The 22,310-nt window shown below is 37.1% G+C and overlaps 1 protein-coding gene across 1 annotated transcript in view; it reads right to left on the bottom strand.

Annotated features, from left to right (window-relative positions):
* Positions 1–2,369: 2,369 nt before the first annotated feature.
* LAMA2 (laminin subunit alpha 2) overlaps positions 2,370–22,310 on the bottom strand; it is a 464,667-nt gene continuing 444,726 nt past the window's right edge. The window contains exons 57-65 of the mRNA XM_081941542.1: positions 21,475–21,664; positions 13,632–13,688; positions 11,010–11,122; positions 9,510–9,699; positions 8,556–8,711; positions 6,357–6,510; positions 5,465–5,595; positions 4,450–4,672; positions 2,370–3,097 (exon numbers count right to left, since the gene is read on the bottom strand). Coding sequence (XP_081797668.1) covers positions 2,940–3,097; positions 4,450–4,672; positions 5,465–5,595; positions 6,357–6,510; positions 8,556–8,711; positions 9,510–9,699; positions 11,010–11,122; positions 13,632–13,688; positions 21,475–21,664 — 1,372 coding nt within the window. The 3' untranslated portion in view covers positions 2,370–2,939. The remainder of the gene's footprint in view (positions 3,098–4,449; positions 4,673–5,464; positions 5,596–6,356; positions 6,511–8,555; positions 8,712–9,509; positions 9,700–11,009; positions 11,123–13,631; positions 13,689–21,474; positions 21,665–22,310) is intronic.

Raw genomic sequence — 22,310 nt, 5'->3', positions numbered from 1 at the left:
AGATGTTCTATTAAGAAAGGACACTTTGCTGTTATTTGATTTTTTAAAATCATTTCTTTTATTTATAAATCTCTCTCCTATCTATCTATCTATCTATCTATCTATCTATCTATCTATCTATCTATCTATCTATCTATCATCTATCTATCTATCTATCTATCTATCTATCTATCATCCATCATCATCTATCAATCATCATCTCTCTCTATATCTATCTTTCTATCATCTCTATCAATTACCTACCTCTTTCTAGCTCTCTCTCAGCTGTCTGTCTGTCTGTCTGTCTGTCTGTCTGTCTGTCTGTCTGTCTATCTATCTCTATCTATCTATCATCTATCTATCTATCTATCTATCTATCTATCTATCTATCTATCTATCTATCATCTATCTATCTATCTATCTATCTATCTATCTATCTATCTATCTATCATCTATCTATCATCATCTATCTATCTATCACCTATTTATCTATCTATCTATCTATCTATCTATCTATCTATCTATCTATCTATCTATCTATCTATCTATCATCTCTCTCTCTCTCTCTCAGCAAAATTAATTAATACTCTGCCTCCTATTATCCCCAAAATGATACTGTGAGGTGATCTGGGCTGAGAAAGAGTGACTGGCCAGCTGTCATGGCTAAGAACTGACCTTACTGAATCAATGGTGCTACCTGAGACTTACCAGAGATGCCTTTAAGCATTTGAAATGTCCATTCTATTTCTGGGCATCTTTTTGAAGTCTTGGAAATAAGCTGTGGATTTCTAACCAATTATTATATTTTTATTCTTTTTAGATGGATCATCAAATGTCAAAAAGGTTCCAGGTTGCACACTTGCTCCAAAATAGCTTTAAAGAAGAGCACAATATTTAATATGTTGTATAGAATGCATGGTTATTATTATTCTGTTTTCCTTAATATCATATAGTAGTCCACTGGGGGAAAAGGATGATCATACCATATTTGATTAGGCAGAGTAACACTGGCATCACTATTTCTCCAAGAAAATGGAGCCCTTCGTATTATGGAAAATATATATATTATAGAAACATATAGAATATACTAGCAAATTGCATGGGCATTAACATTCAGAAGCTTTAATAATATAGATTTGAAATGCTTAAGAGCTCATTGCCTGTTGATTTGGAACAGTGGTTCTAATCAACCACTTGAGCTCTTTGTCTTTAATCTTTCCTTGAGGGTGGATGTTTTATTATGGTTTTAGGGCTTTATGCAACTCTGGTATGCTGTCAAATGTCTATACAATTTGATGATTTAATCTGTAAATAAAATCAATGTCCAAAGGAGATGTTTAAGTATCTTCAATTTGAAGGGGGAACAGTTTCCGACATGCTAAAAACAGGAGTAGCAGAATTAAAAGTGCCTCAGTATGCCACATTCTCTTATATAGTTCCCGAAATATAATTTGCACCCAAGTCTACAATACAGGTAGTCCTCGATTTATGACCATAATTGAGCCTGAAGTTTTGGTTGCTAAGTGAGACATTTTAAAAGTCAATTTTGCTCTATTTTTTTTACCTTTCTTGCAGCAGTTGTTAAGTGAATCATTGTAGTTATTAAGTTACTAACACGGTTGTTAAGTGAATCTGGCTTCCCCATTGATTTTGCTTGTCAGAAGGTCGCAAAAGGTGATCACATGACCCCGGGACACTTCAACCATCATAAATATGAGTCAGTTGCCAAGTGGCTGAATTCTGGTCATGGGACCATGAAGATGCTAAAACGGTTGTAAGTGTGAAAAACGGTCCCAAGTCACTTTTTTCAGTGTTGCTGTAACTCTGAATGGTCACTAAATGAACTGTTGTAAGTCAGGGGCTATCTGTAGAAAGCTCTAGGCACTCCAGGCACAAATACAGCATTAATATTTATTGTGTATGAACACAATACATAATGTACTCATAAAATATCTTTTTCTGCAAGTGAATCTTGAACACATCTACTCTTTTGGGATTCTCACTGTTCTTCCCCTTAATTGAAATTTCTTATTCCTTATTCCCATAAAAAGCAAACACTATATTTATATCCCAAAGATGCTTTTTCAAGAGGCAACTGGACGTTCTTGTTATTTCTTTTGAAAACGATTCGCTTCTCATCCAAGAAGCTTCCTCACCTCTGACAGGACAGTGAGGAATGGAAGGATTTATAATCTAAAAGGAAAATGACCAGCTGTCTGCAAGGAATATAAATCCTTCCATTCCACACTATCCTGTCAGAGCTGAAGAAGCTTCTTGGATGAGAAGCAAAATGTCTTCAAAGGAAAAAACAAGAAAGTCCAGTTGCCTCCTAAAAAAGCACCTTTGGGACAACCATGACCTGGATGACTGAGAATCTCTACAGACTGTTAACTATATTTATATGTGGATGTTATGTTCATTCTTACATATCACAATAGACAGCCCTAAAATATTAGTGACGATGTAACTACTTTCACTATGTTTTATCCTAGAGCCAAAGACACTATTGGATGAAACATGAAATTGCATTGCTAGCCACATCCTGCTCACAGATATGGGGAGGCAAAAGAAAAAAAGAAAATTTGGCAGTGCTATCAAAGCTGCAAAGAATTTTTCAGAAACTCCTGCATAAGGCCGTTGAGTCCCACTAAAACCAACTAAGGCTAAAAGGTGAGGCTCAAAATTACACATAACTACCCACACAAACTGACACAGTACAATTTCATTCTATAATATTCCATTTTGCTTGAAAGTAAGAGGGGAAAAAATGGAGGCATCACACATGCGTAACTTGCTGCTTTATTCATTTTAAGGGATTTTTTTTTCTTGTTTCATATTGCTTTTAGAAGTACACCCTGAAATGGCAGTATTGGAATATATCACAGGCATATTTGTAAAAGAATCTTTTTTGTTAGCATTACTGCTCACAGATTCCTATTGCAATTTGACGATTTTTCTCTTTAATTCCCAGGGCAGGACAGAGGTTGTACTCCCTTTATTTCCAAGGCCTTGCTGAAGTTAATCTCCAGGGGTTTAGCTGTCCCTTTGATGAGTTTCAGAGACCTAATGCAGCCTTTGAATCGAATGTTAGTGGTCAGGCCAAACTGCTTCAATCCATCTGGGAGGGGAGAGATAAAGAAAAGAAAGTAGGATCTTTCAGATCTTGAGGGTTTCTTTGAAAAAAAATAAATCTTTTTCTGTAAGAGATAACAGTGTAAACTGGTACCAAATGTCTTTCTTTACATATATATATGTGAACTCATATACATAGATGTTGTTTGTAGATATATGGTACAGAGACAATTGTCACAGAACAGGGGTGTCAAACTCGTTTTCATTGAGGGCCGCAACAGGGTTGTGTTTGACCTCGGAAGGCTGGGCGGGGCGGGGCCAGCTTGTCACTCGTGTCATGAACGCCTGTGATGGCCTGGGTGCTCTGCCAGCAAAAACAGGCTCCCGATCTCTGTTTTCACCTGCGACTGTCCTTTGCAACCATCTGCCAGTGAAAACAGAGCTTGTGAGGGTTGTCCGCAGCCATCGTGAGTTCTGTTTTTGCTGGCAGAGGTACTGTGGGCCAATCCTTCGCTGTTTCCAATGTGACCTCACAGGCCAGATCTAAGCCCCCTGTGAGCCTGATCTGGGCCCCCGGGCCTTGAGTTCAACAACCCTGTCATAGAATAATGAAACTTACATTACTGCAATTGAAGTAAAATATTTTTAATAACTGAATAACATAAAAACCATACTTTCAGATTGTACCTTATCCCTAGAAAATCAGAATAGAATAGAATAATAGAAAAAAGAATGGAATAGAATAGAATAGGGAAAGGAAGGGAATTGAAGGGAAGGGAATTGAAGGGAAGGGGAGGGAAGAGCAGAGGAGAGGAGAGACTCTTTATTGGCCAAATGTGATTGGACACATAAGGAATTTACCTCTGCTGCATAGGTGCAAGTTATTCAGCTTTATACAGCTTTTTACTAGTTTTTGCTATGCCATGGGACAATCACTACTTATCACAACCCTATTATGATTTTAATCCCACCCAGGGCACACTAATCAAGGTGATAATGATATGTAATGACTTTTCTGTTCAATCTGAGCAAGAAGATGAAACAAAATGAGCAAGCAAATCACTAGGCAAATAAATGAGAACCTTGGATGCAAAACACAGTTCAAAAGTTGAATTTGGAACAGAAATGCTGAAAAATAGAAGTTCTTTTCCCCCGATGCTTGTGAACACGACATTTTCAACATGCGCTGCCATTGCTGTTTTCTATTTAACACCACCAGGCTCAACCCAGATTGCGCGCACTTGTATAATTTCTTGGTTTCAAAGATTTTACTTTATGAAAAACCGAATAGAATTTCATAAAGGGATTCCATTGGGGTTTGGTGGCTATAATAAAAGCAACAAATTAAATAATAATGAAGAATAGGAGCTGCAGCCTTGTCCTGGTTTATTTACTCACCAGGATATCCTCCAACAAAGACAGGATCATTTGTCTCTGCTGAAGTGGAAGCTGCATTAGGACTGATCCCTTCCACGTGCTGATCATCCACTGTCAGCATTAAACGATGCCTTATCTTGTGTGCCACAACTCTGTGCCACTGCCCATCACACAAACTCCCTGTTATAGCAGGTTCATAAATGGCCGAAAACCGACCGGCACCATTATCGACATGGAACATCACCTATGTGAGAAATTACACAAACAAACAAACAAACAAACAAACAAACAAACAGGCAATTTAGTCAAGCACTTCTCCACATCACTTGGAAGAAACTGTGATACAATGTGTAGGCTTGGCTTTCTCATTCAACATATTGAGACTTAATTATCCTTTTCAGAAAAGCTGCGATTAAATTCTTAACCACTGTAAATGAATGAATATTCTGAATTCAAGGGTCCACTTGAAATTAATTTATAACTGAGAAGCAATTTTGGCGAGAAAGCACAAATTATGGATCATACTGTTTGTCGATTGATTGCTGCCAAAATCTAAAATGGATAATAGACCCACAACAGTGCTACAACAATAGGGCTTGATTATTTCAATGTTTGTGCAAGCTGGCTATTTGTATTCAAGCAGCATTTATTTTAGAAATAATTTAGCAGAACCAAAATGAGATTTTGGAAAGGGAAGCAGAAGTTTAATTAGAAGGGATTTTGCAAGACTGTTCTATCAAATGCAGATTAGGTTCATAATAATACTTTAACTGTGAAAATGTTATGGAATCTGCCCACCTCCCAAATTTAAATTTGTAGAATATAGTTTGTTAGACTGTACTCTGACTTCAACTGTATTGCAAAGATCACCAGCCTCAGGGAGAATCCTTTTCATGCTTAAAAAGAAAAGGGTGCTCAAGATACAGATGTGGAACAATGGATGAGTAACATGGCTCAATATCCTTTGATAGAATCTCTTTAGGGCTACTGAGAAACAACATTCAATTAGATTCTTTCCTAATCATTCCATACTCACATTTTCATCTACCAACTCAATGCCAAGGCCATCCATTTTTTGACTGCTGATTCCCAATAGAACACCATTTGTCCGTGTTGTACGAAATTCAAATTCCACCTGTAAGTCTAGTCCCACTTTATATGCTCCAACTAAGGAATAAGGAAGGAAAAGCAGTAAGTAAGAATAATGCAAAGGTAATTTTTTTATACTGTACAGAGATGCAGGTACCACTGCACTAAGGACAACATTCTTATTTCACCGTTACTTCATATAGCAAATGGTTTTGGTGAACTATCGTATGGCATACGATACATTTCTTCACCTGTTGACACCATACATAAGTCACATTTGTTAATCAGATTGGCAGATATGTCTCTATTGCTACCTGTAGACACAGAGCGCTATTTCAAATAGCATCTCATATTGTCAAGAATTGTAATTAATCTATTCCGAATCTTATTAAAAATCAGAACTGCAACAATCTTGTATAGATATTAAACATGATGATTATTACCACCCCTGTAATATGTGATTATGCCTCAAGGGCAACATTCTTGTCATTAAAGAATTTCAAATTCAACAAGCCTCTGAAGATGAAACTGTTCTTCTGTGTCTGTTCTACGCTTTTCAGTTGTTATTCTGTTATCATTCCTCCCTTGGCAACTATCTAAACAGAAGGGCCTAACTGGGATTTTCAAAATGTTCATGTAACAATAAAGGAGAATATTTGTCACTCAGGGTTGAAATGAGCAGTTCTTGGTGCTCTCTAAGCTTGATTGTTTTCTTGCAGACTTTTCATTACCTAAAGTAGGTAACATAATCATAATGAAATGTCTGCAAGAAACCAAACTCAGAGAGCATCAAGGATCCTCAAGTGTTCAGTTAAGAGCAGATTTTGAGATGGTATTACCTGTTTTGGCAAATCCTGTCCCTGCAAAGTAGGTTCCTTCCTGTGGATTGACAAAGCATCTTCCAACGTTGTAGATGGAGGTAGGATTATTTAGATCAACGGGAGCTTCTGACATTCTAAAGTTTCGCATACATCCATCAATGCTGTAGACAACCTGAGTTAGGGTAAAAATCCTTAAGAAAGTTAGTTGCTAACAATTAGTTCTTCAGTGCCTTAGAACAAGTCAGCAGGGTTAGGGCTATTCAGAGTTTGGGTGATCCAGTGTGTGTATGTGTGAATTCTGTTCCATAATGTAGGTATTGAAACAGAAAAAGGAAACTTCCTGAGTACCATTCTCATTAGTTGGCACTGTTTAATAAAGGAGACCCAGGGCATGTTTAATCTTGTGAGATCAGCAGAAATTATTGGTATTATGAATAAGTTGGCTCTATTCTATGAAGGGGTTTGTAAGTGTCATCCAACACCTTCAACGGTATGGGAAAGTTCACAAACAGCCAAAGCAGTTCACAAAGTAGTGGTGTTGCATAGGCATGCAAAGAAGGTAGGCTCATAACTACTCATGCCACTGCATTGTAGACCAGCCATAACTTCCAAGTAGTCTTCAAGATCAGCCCCAGGTAGAATGCCCTGTAACAATCTCAACAAATGCAACAAGATACATATGAGTGGCAATGAGGAGGAACTTCCAATTCAGAAAGGGGAACAATTGGCACATGAGATGTACAGTAAGGGCCCTCATAGCCCGGAATGGGATAACATACCATGGCCAACTTGCCACAGGACAATTTGCTGCTGCCAATTCACTATGGGACAACATTTTTTCTATAAAATAAACCCTTTCTTCTTGTTTGGTCATGCTTCCTCCAGCAGAACAGTTTGTTACTAAGCAATTTCTCCTACAAATGTTCCTACTATTTTGGAATAGCAGTAAGTTAAAGTATGAATTCAGTGCAGCGTTAAAATGGGTGACCTATTGCTTTGGTTCACTATACATATGATGTTTTATCTGATTTATATTGTACAAAGCAGTTACGTCCCTATTCACGCAAAAATGTTTTTTGAAAGAATAATACAAATTTGCAATCAAGAGTTTGGTGAACATTAGAAAAATGAGTGATAGAAGAACTATATTTAATGAAAATGAATAGACAGCAATTGATGTGGAACACCTGGTATCAGGTAACTAAGTTTCGATTAAAAGTTATGACTAATCATTCTCAGCTGATTCCTTTGAAAGGGTCGTATGATGTTTGTTTATTGCAGCCATATCTTGCCTATGTTGAAGGAGTTCTAGATGGTTTTTACAGATCTTTGCCCCACCCCAATGTTATCCTATCAATTTAGGAAGTTGATGGAGCTGGGTAATAGTGATTAGCCCAAAGTGTGTTTCAGGGCTGAGTAAAGCCCAACACTGTTATTAAAACTAAGAACAGTGATTGTATAAAAGAAAGACTAAAATGTAGGGATACAGGAATTTCCTATATCCAAAACATTAACCTGTGGTTGCTATGCACACTTAACTGGAATTAAGCCTTCCAGATAGGAATGCATAGTACACTAATGTTAATACACTTTTATGAACAGTAGTTGAGGTCTACAATACTACACTTTTCAGGATTGCTACCGTAATTATATTACCGCATACCTAGGATGAAGAGAACCAATCTAGAAATAAGGAAAAAAATCCTGATAGCTAGAACAATTAATCAGTGGAAGCGGTTGTCTTCAGAAGTTGTGGATAGTCCATCACTGGAGATTTTTAAGAAGAGACTGGATAACCACTTGTCTCCTGTTTGAGCAGGAGATTGGACTAGAAGATCTCCAAGGTCCCTTCCAACTCTGTTATTCTGTTCTGTTTTCTGTTCAAAGACAAGCTGCACTGGCAATATAAAAATTCACCATAGGATCTGCTTCTCAGTGATACAACACAATGACATTTAGATTAACGCCTACAAAGACAGAGAAACTTAGTCTCCCTAAATGACATGATTGTTTCCTACAAAAAGGGCATGACTAGTCTGGAAAAATACCCAGATCAATCAAAAGAAAGGGAAATGCAGATCATTTGCCTGGAACAAGGCCCATGTTCTTTCAAAGACAATGAATGCCAACTACCGCTTTACTTTTACACTTGTGCACAAGAAACAACTCTTTTTTGTCAGTGCTTTAGAAATGTGAAAAGAGTCATTCTTTACTTACCGGACCAATTCTTCTTGTTGTATAGTTAATTGGCAATCCCCCAACATACAGCATCCCCACAACATCCAAAATATCAGCTTTCTTTGGGCTAGTGGTCCTATTTGTAGTTCCGTCAACTGACAGGACCCCTTCTTGTTTGCTTCGGAATATTTTTATCTGGAAAAAGATAGAAGGGCAACTCATTATTATTATTAGTTATACTACAACAAGCAAAGCCTTTGTTAGAGGTACTGACCTTGCACAATTTTGTGCTCTTATTTGAGAGAACCTGAAGATGGAGAAACTTAATACTGAGTAAACAAGCATGTAATGTTAATTTTGCTATTACGTATGTCTTTTAGGTGGATAAATACCTTCAATCTAGTCTCAGATTAGATGTTTAATATTAAAATATACAATGGTCTCTGAAACCTGTTCCCAACATAGACTGATATTACAAATTACAACAGCCTTCCATAAACTAATGCCCTTTGTATGTGAGAGGACCATATATCCTCCATTTCCTAGCGAACATAAATATTGGAAATAAAAAAGGGATATATTTTTTTCCTGATTGAACATTTATAGGTTGACCTCAGTATCGATGGTGTTGTCATCTGAGGTTTCATGTATCTGTAAGTAATAAATGGAAACCAGAACTTGTTATCAATGTTAATCCCCCAATTTATGAGCATGATTGAATGAATCATTCATTCATTCATTCTGCATTGGGGAGGAGGGAAGCTCTGTTTGGGAATAAAACTCTGCATCCTAGTTTAGTCTTGAATCCCAATCAGATTAAGCTACCTCTAAAGGAACAGACCATTTCCAAAGCCCTTGTAATTAAGAACATGGCACACTGCTGCTCTATTCATTACTTCTACAATTCACTACAGGGAGGGGTGGGTTTGAGGGTGATAATCTATAGAGGAATGTATCCTTTATCCATTCATGCATTGCTAAATCATATACTACCTTGTGCCACTGGCCGTCGTTGATTTTGTTGGGAATCATAGTGCTTGTGTTTCCATGCCCAAGGTCATAACTGAAATATGGAAAACCATTTTTTATCTGGATAGTGGCAAAATCAGCATGATTGATCCGAGCCATGTAGAAAAGCAGCCCGTTTTCAGCCTTTGTTCTGATTTCAAGTTCAATTGTGAGTCTGCACATTTGGAAAAGGAAGGAAACAGAAAGGGAGGACATTCAAAAAGCATTACTGTTTTACCTTTCCCCCCCTCATACAGCTGGTGCTATCAACTGCAAACTTCTCCATGTGTGAAATAGAACCAGGATGTCCATATTCCATTTCTAAACTTACTAAATTATACAAATGTAATATTCATGAATTTGGTAACAGATGTAATTTATGATTTGAAAGTATCTTCTTTTGGGGATTGAAAAAAAAAGAATATACGTATGTTCTGTGGTACACAGAACACAGTTTGCCTTAAGAATCAGCTGTCAGAGCTTAGTTTTCAAATTACTGGAAGAATATGCATGAGTCCTGAGCACATCCATAGGAAATAATTCTGAAAAATTATCAGTTGAAAAGAAACCACTAGAGAAAGCAAATCCAAACCCTTTTAATGTGCAAGATGATATTCATTATAAAACAAGAACTAACAAATATATAAAGTGGGTAATAGAGTACATGGAATTTATCTAATATCCATCCTTCCTTCCTTCCTTCCTTCCTTCCTTCCTTCCTTCCTTCCTTCCTTCCTTCCTTCCTTCCTTCCTTCCTTCTTTCCTTCCGTTCTTCCACCATGCCAAATTTAATCTCCCTAAATTCTGTTATTGGAAAAGTTATTCTGCTGAAAAACAGAATCTCAACCCTTTTTATATAATATATTTCCAACATTCTGTTGGATTGGGAAAAAAATGAACCTACTTACCATGGAAAAATAATACCCATCAGTTAAATCAATTTGTCCTCTCCCTTCCCTTCCCTCTCCCCTTTTTTTGGAAATCTATGCTTAAAAACCCACCCTAAATTTCAAAACTGATTTTTAACTCTAAAATTAAATCTTTTTGAAGTAGATGGTATAATAACTGAACTAAGTTCATTTTATGAAGGCTTGAAAAAAAAAAGGGCTCGCCCATCTGCAATGCTTTGAATAGTGACCGTCTTGTTTTAAAACACACACATCCAATAGTAACATTTAGCAAATGTTACTATTGAAAATAATTTCTTTTCAACTTTATTTCAGAATGGACTTACTATTTAAAGAAACTTATGAGCCTGCTTATTTCACACAGTGATCCTAAATGGTTCATTACGAGTACTAAAAAGAAGAATGACAACAGAACAATCCTTCACACCAGGTGCCAGACTAACTAAACTTTTCAACCTTCTGACTAAACCCCCCCATCTTAGCCTGAGGCCCATGGGAAGAGCTAGATGTTCATGGCCTTCCAGAAAGACTCAAAAGGTAGCCCCCTCAAATCTATGGTGGGAAACTATTAGCTTACTTGTTCTTAACTTTCGTGTCATCAAATGAAACTGCAATATGGCTGTTCCTTGAGAGGCCAAATTGCATGGCCCCTTCCAAGGCAATGGGTTCCACGTCAGCAGCACAATGTTCCTACAAAAGAAAGCAAAACATCCTCATAATCTTTTCTTCTGTAGGCACCAGCAATTTAGAACAAGACCACTCCCATACCCTTTAAGGAAAGCAATCAATATTTTGCCTGAAGAACAAATCATTTTATTATTGTAAAACACCGGATTCCTTTTTCCCCTCTCTTTTAACTATTTTCTAATGCTTGTGTTTTGGCATAAATAATCACTCGACAATTGCATCTATATCAATAATAATAATAATAATAATAATAATAATAATAATAATAATAATAATAATAATAATAAAATTTAATTTATAAACCGCTCCCATTCCTAAACAGGACTCGGGGCATCGCATCCAGTGGTGGGATTCCAAATATTTTCCTACTGGTTCTATGAAAGCGTGCCTAATGCACGCTTGGTGCACATGTGCGTGCAGCGCTCAAAGACCGCTCTTGATGCCAGAGCTGGTGAGTTGAGCTTGTTTTTTTAGCTCAGCTGAGGGACAGCAATCCGCTCTACGGCGTGAATCAGCTGAACTAAAAATCAAGAGAAGATAGGACAGGAAATGGCGGGGGTGGGAGGACAGGGCCAGCAGAGGTGGTATTTGCCGGTTCTCCGAACTACTCAAAATTTCCGCTATCGGTACACCAGAACCACCTCTGAATACTGGCTGAATACCACCTATGATTGCATCCCATTTACAACTGAAACCCATTACTTTTCCACTGCTATTGAATTGAAATTATAATCATAGTACTACTTCTATGCAAAAGCTGGGTGTAATTATTGTAGGTTTGTGAATCCAGACACTGAACATAAGTCTTTTATGAGGTTCAAATAAATCACACGCTTTATTCCTGCTGGAATAAAACAAATAGTACAGCATTTGCTGTTGCAGGATCAAGTGTGCAGTAATGGAACAATCCAACACCAATCATTTTGCCTCTTGTTAAGATGATGGATCAAATATACAGTATGGATCTTACTTACCACTGAAGAAAATTACTGAGTTGGAAGGAGAGAAAATTGATATGCAATCACTTTAGCATACAATGTCATATTTCAATCAAGCTGAGATTTCTAGAAGCATACCTGTGGATTTAAAATCTGCAAAATGTTTATGCTAAATGTGTATATAGTGAGTGCACCATTATAATAATATCCTGCAGAATTGAAAATAGCTTTTTAATAGCTTTCCTGGAATCTCAAGGATCTTCACTTTTCACTTCACTTTTATGAAAAAAGTTGGTCCAAATAATTATGGTTAAAAATTAATACTGAATACTACAGTTTTGCTAATTCAATTGAAGGAGAAAAAGATGAATATATATGACCTTAATATAGTGGAAAATAAGTAAATAAGTTCCTTGTAAATAAGTTCCTTTAAACTACTTGTGTTATAATAATGGCCTTTTAATGCTAGCTGTAAAAGGCAGACATAAATATGAGTGGCGTCTAATTTTCCGTTTCTATTGGATGCACTATGAAAAATCAAACAGAATGATACGAAATGCCACAGAACAATAATGCTTCGGGACAGAATAGATTCTGAGTTCCTAAAAATATATTTTTTTACATATTTAATTATGTTAGAAATATTATTTGATTTGTCTCCATCCAAAACAAAGTATTTCTAACCGCAAAAGACCTTTAAGACACCATGAATATAAAATATAGAAACCCCCACTCCTCTAAAATGTATATTTTAAAATAACATTCTCTTGATGTTTCGGTAACAATTTGTCCATGCAAAGAAATCTTAACAGAGGGCAAAAACAGATTTTAAAATGGTTTATGGGAACAAGCATACTCTTCTTACTCCGTCCTGGTGCAATTAAAGGGGGGGGGGGGAGAAGAGAGAATAGGACATTAAAGCACTTCCAGACAAAGTATTTGTGATGCCTGAGACTCAAACAAGGCAACCCTGCCCATCCAGATTCCTTGTCAATTCCCTGCTTTGGTAGACCTTTCTGAGCTAGCATCATGCTTACAATAGCAGCACTCTAAATATGACATGTGCATATTTTTGTGATACTATTGTATAAGAAGGCCACATCAGGATAATGTCTGGAAGAGCTCAGTTACAAATGTGTGAGGATGGTCCTTCAGCAAATGGTATCTGACAAGGGAGATAAAGAGTACCCCACCCTCCCTGTGCAGGCATGGCCTACTTGAGATTTAATGTACTTTTTATGAAATGTGGGTGGATGATAATGACTCATCCGACTCATCCAGCATAGCCACATACATACATCATGGAACATTTTAAGGAGCTGCTATAATTAAGTTTTTTAGCTGAAACCTTGAACTGGTGTTTCCAGGGCAACCGAAACCGGTTGCCTTTAGTAGAAGTATTGACGGAAATGGAATTGCTGTCAGACCACCTCACACTTTTGTGCACAAAAACTGCATCACCAGTGATGGAAGGAGCAGAGAGGGAAGCCGTTTAGTCACCAAAACCCCACTGCAGTTCATCAAGCATTGTTAAGTGAAAGGGAGGGAAAAGGCAGGGCCACACTAGGAGATACCGTCAGGTGAGAGTCAGCTGAACTACTGGCGCTCTTCACTTCAGCCGTAAGCAATTCCTGAGAAGCAGTAAACAACGTGAGGCAGAAGCAACAATGGTCGACGTTCCTAGGTAACGGCGTTTGTAGCAAGCAGTCAGCCTTTGTGGCAACCTAATGCCTAAAACCGCCAAACTCATTACTCTGTCCATTATTTTCAAAACCAATTTCTTCCTTTAAATTGAAGACAAAGGCCCTGCTCTTAGTACAAAGGAAAGGGGGGGGGGATCTGCACCTGCCCGCATGAAGCTCGCTCATCAAGTACAAGTCAATGGAATACAAATCAAGCAATTCAGTCCAAATCATTTCATATTAGAAGCAGTAAAAGCACCTGCATGGGATGAAGCCAAGATGACTAAGCTTCTAAAGCAATACAGTGGAAAACAAGCAGAAATAATTATCCTTGACATCTATGGCGTCTGATGTTACAATAATGTGGATTCTTAGGTTGGTGGGTGAAGTTATTAGATGAAATAATAGAGAGAGCCAATATGTGGGACACATGGACAAGCTCCCATCTGTAGGATGCCAAAATAGGAAGCCATTTTAGAGGAATAACTGTTTCAGATATCAAGGAATCTTTTGCAGCATCTTAAAAGCTAATACAGGTAGTCCTTGACCTACAGCCATTCTTGTAATGGTCGTTCGAAGTTATGACAGCCGTGAAAAAAGTGACATGACCAGTCCTCACACTTAAGACCATTGCAGAGTTCTTGCCCTTGGCAACCAGCATGTATTTACAATTCGGTGTAACATTCTGGAGTCGCATGATTAGCATTCTGGAGTTGCATGATTGCCATTGGTGATCTCAGGAGGCTTCCAACAAGCAAAGTCAATGGGAAAGACAGATTCTCTTAAGGATCATATGATTCACTTAATGACTTCAGTGATACACTTAATGTAGCATAAAATTGGGCATGGCTCGCTGCTTAGTGACAGAAATTCCAGTTCCAATTGTGATTGTAAGTCGAGGCCCACCTGAACACATTCTGCTAGAACTTAAAGTAGGTAAGAATTGTCCTCCTGGATCAGGCCGTGACTGAGCTAATCCAGTATTCTGTGTCACACAGTAGCCATATGGACCCATCTGGGAAGCCCACAAGTGTGGGCTGGGGGCAAAAGCTTCTTTTTGCTGTCACTTCCTAGCAAGCAGGATTTAAGCAGAGCTGCTTTTGATTCAGCAGATAGTGAGAAGGCATCATATTAGTAGCCATTAATACCCTGATCCTCCATGACTTGTCCTGGTTCACTTCAAAATTGGCTGTCCTTACCAGCTAGTGACAGTAATTTAACTAAAAGTACTAAGTAAAAAAAAGTATTTCCTTTTGTAGGCTATGAACGTATTTAGTTTCAATGGATGAGCTCTAGTACTGAGAAAGAAGAAGAAGAAAAATCCACTCTGTCTATGGCATTCATGAATTTATATATTTCCATCATGTTTCTCTTGACCATTATTGGAAGCCAAAGAGGGGCACAAAAAGGCTGCCCATCCCACTAATCACTTTGGAGAACACTTTGGTCTCTTTTGTAGCTCTGTGTTTAAGTTGTGTTGACCCTAATTGTACAAAGAGTTGTACATGCTAGTCTAATTATGGACTAATTATAGTCTCACCAAAAATTCTTATAAGGAGACTATGATGCTGACAATTCACTTTTCTATTTCCTTAATGATTCCAAGCGCAAGATTCACTTTTTAATAGCATCTGCAGAATGTGTTCACATTTTTGTGATACTGTCTAAGACCTTTGAGAGGTCAGGCGGCTGAAATCTCACTAATGTTTAGATGAAACTTACATTTTTTGGGATAAAATGTATCATTATATGCTTGTTTTCATGACTTGATGCCTGTTTGCAATTTTTATTTCAACATTAAGAGTAATTTATACTCATATCCATGTTTAAGAATACCAAGTACCGGTAGCTTTTCCCAACAAAACTATGAAAAAGTTGACCAAAACACCATCAAACTGGTATGACTCTTATGGATACATTGATATTTGTTTCTTAGTCATTTTGGTGGAAATTGTCCTAGTTTAATATAAAGCGTTTCTGTATATAAAAGTAAAGGTAAAGGTTCTCCTTGCACATATGTGCTAGTTGTTCCTGTCTCTAGGGGGCGGTGCTCATCTCTGTTTCAAAGCCAAAGAGCCAGTGCTGTCCGAAGACATCTCTGTGGTCATGTAGCCAGCATGACTAAACGCCAAAGGCGCATGGAAAGCTGTTACTTTCCCACCAAAGGTGGTTCCTATTTTTTTATTTGCATTTTACATGCTATCGAACTGCTAGGTTGGCAGAAGCTGGGACAAGTAATTGGAGCTCACTCCATTACACGATGCTAAGGATTTGAACCGCTGAACTGCCAACCTTTCTGATTGACAACATCAGCGTCTTAGCCCCCCCCTCTGTGTATTCTGTATATATTAAACTATTTTCTTTAATGTTTATTTAAGAGACCCATAGACAGAATTCATCAATGGCACTAAAGGCACCAGCACCTTATGTAGAAATAACGAGCAATTCAAAGAACGGGACAAAAATAATGATTGAAGGTGCATATACAAAACTGCCTTATATGAAAGTATTATTCATTTATTCATCAAGCAGAATCCTTTATGAAATGAAATGAAAGCAAAAATAGAAGCTGGGGCCCTTTTCTATAGAAAGCAAATGTTCCACTTTCCAAAAAAGCTTAACCCTATGATATAATTTTCTTCTACAATTTAAGAGTGAACAACACCAGCAGATCAACTGATGCACAGTGTTTGTGAATCTGCAGAACTGTAACAATTTTCTTTTATGTTTACTTCCTGTTTTTGTGGACAATAAAGCTATTACTATATATATATATATATATATATATATATATATATATATATATATATATATATATATATATATATATATATATATATATATATATATATATATATATATATATATATATATATATTGCAATTTGCTCTTTTATTATTGGAAAAATAATAATGTTTGCTTTTTTTTTTTTTTGCTAAGCATTACCAATGGAGTATTATTATTATTATTATTATTTACCTAGAATACCTATTATGTCTGTTCTATCTACCTAGAGTTGGCTCAGATTTCTTTAATACAAAGCTGCAAAGGAAATATTCAAGAAGAAGAAGAAGAAAATCACTTAAAAATTCATGTTCCAAGGGTTACAGCAGTTTTCTTTAAAAATGGGTTAAACATGGCTACCTTTGGGATAGAGGGTGATATAATAATGATATCAACAAGGTGACCATTGCTACTACCAGCAAAATAATATTGAAGTTATCTGAAAGCAAGAAATCAATACTTGTATGCAATTTTTAACTCAATTTGTTTATACCAGCAACATGTTACAAAGGTACAGTATATGTTTTAAAAATCAAATGCAATATAACTATATATTTTCTATGTATAGGACAATTAATACATTATACTACTTTATGTTGCCTATTGAAAAATCAATCACATATATCTACCACTCTTTATTATTAAATCTGAGTAACAAACCCTTAAAGGTAAGGGACGCTGTGGCTCAGTGGCTAAGACGCTGAGCTAAGACGATCAGAAAGGTTGGCAGTTTGGCAGTTTGAATCCCTAGTGTCGCGTAACGGAGTGAGCTTCCATTACTTGTCCCAGTTTCTGCCAATCTAGCAGTTCGAAAGCATGTAAAAATGCAAGTAGAAAAATAGGAACCACCTTTGGTGGGAAGGTAACTGTTCTATGTGGCTTCAGTGTTTAGTCATGCTGGCCACATGATCACAGAGATGTCTTCGAACAGCTTTGGCTCTTCGGCTTTGAAACGGAGATGAGCAGTGCCACCTAGAGTCGGGAATGACTACCATACATGTGTGAGGGGAACCTTTACCTTTACCTAACCCTTAACCATAATTAGAGTGCTTTAGAGCTATGATGCCATGTACAAATCAAGTCTGCCAAAGGGACACATTATATTTTGTCATACACATTGTGTCATTTTTTTTGGTTTCTGTTACTTTCTTCTTTCATTGAAGCAATTCTCCTGCTGTAATTCAACACGTGTGATTCAGAGCCCCCCTAAACTCTCTTCTAAAAAACAACAACAGGAGGCTTCTGAGCAAGTATAGATAAGATGTGTGCATAAATGGCTTTCTGCTTGTGCATCCTATTTTATATGATACAGTGATTGTATCGGACAAGGAGGGAGATTGGCCTGGTTCTCCGCTGTGGTTTCTATATAAGAGTAGCTGATGAAAGCAACAAACAAATTCCAGGCTTTGGAATTTGGCTTCACTGTGACAGAGAAGCAATGGTTGAGATGTTGACACACTGAGCTGTACTGTAATCAGTTCTATTTTTTGAAAATAGGAAAAAGAAGAGAAAAAATAATAGGATTCCAACTTTCTCCCCTTTAGATGACAGGTTCATACATAAACCATTTCATTGGAAGCAAAAAAAAAAATTGCTGGTCTGGTAGATAGAGTCATTGATCTCCATCCATTTTTTTAATTGCACAGATGCTCATCTCGCAAATACAACAGGACCAAAGTTACTGTTGTGATGGAAGTTTCAGCAGGAACTTCAAAGTAATAGCACAGGAGTCCTCAAACTTTTTAAACAGGGGGACAATTCACAGTCCCTCAGACTGTTGGGGGAACGGGTTGTCTGGCTGTCTGGGCGTGGCTAGGTGGTCATATGACTGGGTGGGTGTGGCTAGGTGGGCGTGTGACTGAGTGGGCATGGCCAATTTAGTAGTTCATTAAACAATGCACACAAATTAAACTTTAATTTGTTATTGTCCTGGGGGTGGAAAGCAGGTTAGTGAAGGGATGTGGCTGCATTGCTGTGTGTGAGGGACTCCTCTGTGTGTGTGTGTGTGTGTGTGTGTGTGTGTGTGTCTGTCTCTCTCTCTCTCTCTCTTGGCTGGGGAGGCACAAAATGGGCCCATTTTTTGTTCTCCTTAGCCTTCAGAACCACTTTGCCACCCAAAAATATGTTCTGTTTTTGGCCTCCTTGGTCTCCAGAAGGCAGGTGGGGGCTGGTGGGTAGGTGGGGCCATTGGGTGGGGTAGCCTCATGGGCCCGCAGGGACTGGTTTAATGGCTTTGGTGGGCCGTATCTGGCCTGTGAGCAATAGTTTGAGGACCCCTGTAATAGAATATCAAAAATAGTATCAAAAAGGCATTTCTTGGAAAACTCCTATAGTCATTATCTAACCTGAAACACCTACAGTGAATTAGAATGGGAAATAATGAAAGAAAGATCTAAAGGAACTCTGAATATCAAAGTCACTCCGTAATATTAAATATGTATTATAATCATAAAAGTAGATTTTAAAATGTGTATGAAGTGCTCAGTTGTGCTCTTGTTTACAGTTTATTCAAAATTTAGACAGTCCAAATTCTAAGTTCTTATGGTGCTTACCCTTCGTCCTTAATGTCAATCATTCCCAGATTTTTGCAAACCTTATTTTGCAGTGTTTTCCAATTATCTGCTTTCAAAATTATTAGGTACATCAATTAACCAAACATGTTTATTCATTGATAATAATGTCTGGCATGATGACTTTCAACCAGTCAGAATTTAAAATCTCTTAAACGTTTTGCTCTGCCATGTGCAAAACCCTTCTATTTCACGTTTCAAATAGTTTTTATGGACTATGAGCTGCACTTCGTACATCAATGCCAGTGTAATGTCATCCTAATCTGAACATGTCCTCTTTTGTAATCAACTTCTGAAATATTGCTCCATCCCATTATCATATGGTCAAATGTTTCATCCTTATCATGGCATAACCAGCATTTACTACTCAAACTGAGTCTTTTCTCTTTTCTATTTCTATTTTGACCTAATGTCATCTGTGCATAGGGCTTGTTCTTGGGGAACAAAAAGGTTTCCTTTTGCTTCTTTTTTTTTAAAAAAATAAAATGTGTTTAAGCCATTGTTATCCTCTGATTTTTCTTTCAGTATCTTTCAAAAAATGCCCACGGAGTGCTTTCATTTTTCAATTTTCTAATCTTACTTCAAACTGTTGCATGTCATGTTTTGATTCTGTTTGATTTCCACCATCTAAGACTTTCTTTTTCTATTTATTTTAATAAGCTACATGCTATTCTTTTAAAAGAAAGAGGAAAAGATGTAAAAATGTATTTCTGGGTTGAATCGGCTTAATTAATTCCATGACTATTTTGGAACCTGTATAATGGTGAAGCTGCCAGCTTGGAAACACACACACACACACATACACTCTTTCTCTCTCCTTCTCCCTCTCCTTCTTCCTCCCTCCCTCCCTCCCTCCCTCTCTCTCTCTCTCCTCCCTCTGTAATAATAGGAGAAGGAAGGAATATTGTGCATGTTCGCTGCCCTGAGTTATTAAAATAAAATAAAGGTGGGATAAAAAAATATAAAAGATAGTATCGAGCTAAGTACAAATTTAAAAGAATATAAAAATAGATAATGCAGATTTAAAAAAATCAATATAACTTTAAAATGCGAGCTATGAATCAATAAATTTAAGATATCATATAATTAAAACAGTATAGCACATAATTAAAATTTTATAACACTAAGCCATTTCATATCCTTTTTATAATCAAAATACATCTCTACTACACTTTAAAGATGCATGATTAATAGAAGTGGAGTCAAGAGGAGGAGAAAGAAAGACAAAAGATAATAAACGATACACAAAGATAATTCTGTAAATGATATTACTTGAAAGCTGCACAGATATACCTTGTAAGGGAGATGAGCAGCATAACAATTTAATTAAATAAATAATTTTTCATTGAAATCCCTACTGTTTCATCTTTATTTTATTTATTTATGTATCAAACCTTAATCATTTTTAAACATCTTTAGTAACTATATTCAAATTCTGCATCCATTTCATCATACAGACTTTAGCTCAGATTGTGAGTTGAAGAAGAACGCTGCATAATTAAGAGATTTAAGTATCTTAATTTGTCCTGTTGACAAATTAAATTTTGTAATCTGTCAAGATGCTTTCTCTCCATTAAACAAATTCCTGAGTACCCTGGTTCATATAAAAAAAGCATTCAATAAGGAGGTAAAAGCAGAAAAATATAGACTTATTTTTTCCCTATATTTATTCCAGAGTTTCTCTACATGTAGGGAAAAATGTTAGGTATGCAGTCTATTTCTTTTGATAGCTGCAACAAAAAGATCCCATTCCAAATTGTCATAGGCTTTTTCAGCATGAAGAAAAAAATGATTAGTTTTTGTTTCTTCTGATTTATCTTAATAACATTTAAGGTAAAGGTAAAGGTTCCCCTCGCACATATGTGCTAGTCAAGGGGTGGGTTGCTCACGGCATTACTGCCAGTTCGGCAAGCGTAATCTAACACGGGAGTCCCAAATCTCCGGGCCATGGCCCTGTTTCAAATGGCCCGCGACTCATTCAGAACTGGGCCCTGCAAGCCTTGGGCGAGTGCATGTGCGTAGCACCATTTGAACAAGGTTAGCCATGAGCATGATTGTCCATTTGCTCATGCAATTGGAGCTGTGCGTGTGAGCGTGTATGCCTGCCGCTCACACAGAAACATTTCCTCCTCCCCCCATCGGTCTGCAAAGCTGGAAAGATTGGGGACTGCTCATCTAACACACACACACACCCCTTTATTGCCTTCCTCTAATATAAGCTCCAATTGCATTTTTATAATACTCTCTGTGCACCCTTAGTTTTGCAGTGCTTAGTTAAAAAATGTGAAAAACTGTTAATGTTTCACATTGTACAACTGTGCAGCATCCTAGTCTCATAAATATAAAAAAAACACCCACAATAATGTCACAGAAATGCTTACCGGTAAAGGTGGGAAAGGAGGAGGAGGAGGAGAAGTTGTACTTGCTTTCCTTTCTTCCTTCTCTGGTTCAGGATAACCTGTTGTTTCAGGAGTTTCTTCTTCATCCTCCTTTTCATGATGTGGTCCTAAATCAGGACATTGTCCTATATCTGCATTTTCAAAGGCTAGTGATTGGGCGAAATCCATTGGACTATGGAAACACAATGAAAGCAGAAGCATGAAATAACGCCTTATTCAATATCATCTCTTCTATGCCCTTATATTAGTTAAATGAACAACTCAGTGTGGATTGTAACTAATTTATGTGGAACCAGAGCGAGGCTATATTTGCTTTAAAAGGTCCTGGCATGCTCAGTGACAATGTTGCGTTGTTACCATATTGAAGCTGACACTGCAGACTGAGTTTAAATCTCCACAAAGCCATGAAATGCAGAGAGTGACCATGGACTATGACTTATTTCTTAACCTTAGTCAACTTCCTATATTAAAGCAGGTGATACAGAGACATGAATATTATTCTAAGGTGCTTCGAGTAATGTCAGGATAAAAAATATAGTAAATCATCTCTTCATACCGAAGATCTATGACATCCAGGTCGGGTAATTAAGATATGATGGTTGTGGTTGTTATTTTTAGAGGCTGCTTCATTCCAGATGATTTATCAGTACTTTACATTAAGAAATTAAAAAACTATTAAAAGAAAAAATAGATGCTAAATCCTCAAAAGGTAGACTCTGAATTACAGTAACTATCCTTAGGAGAAGAGACCAAAGTGTTTAGTCCTGACTATGGATACGAGACTTCAGGGAAACTTTACAGAATTCTTCCAGAATGAT

This window comes from Natrix helvetica (genome assembly GCF_964273705.1).
Source record: "Natrix helvetica genome assembly, chromosome: 2".
NCBI lineage: Eukaryota > Metazoa > Chordata > Lepidosauria > Squamata > Natricidae > Natrix > Natrix helvetica.
The sequence above is the reverse complement of the archived record's forward strand: the minus strand, read 5'-3'. Positions and strand labels throughout refer to the sequence as shown.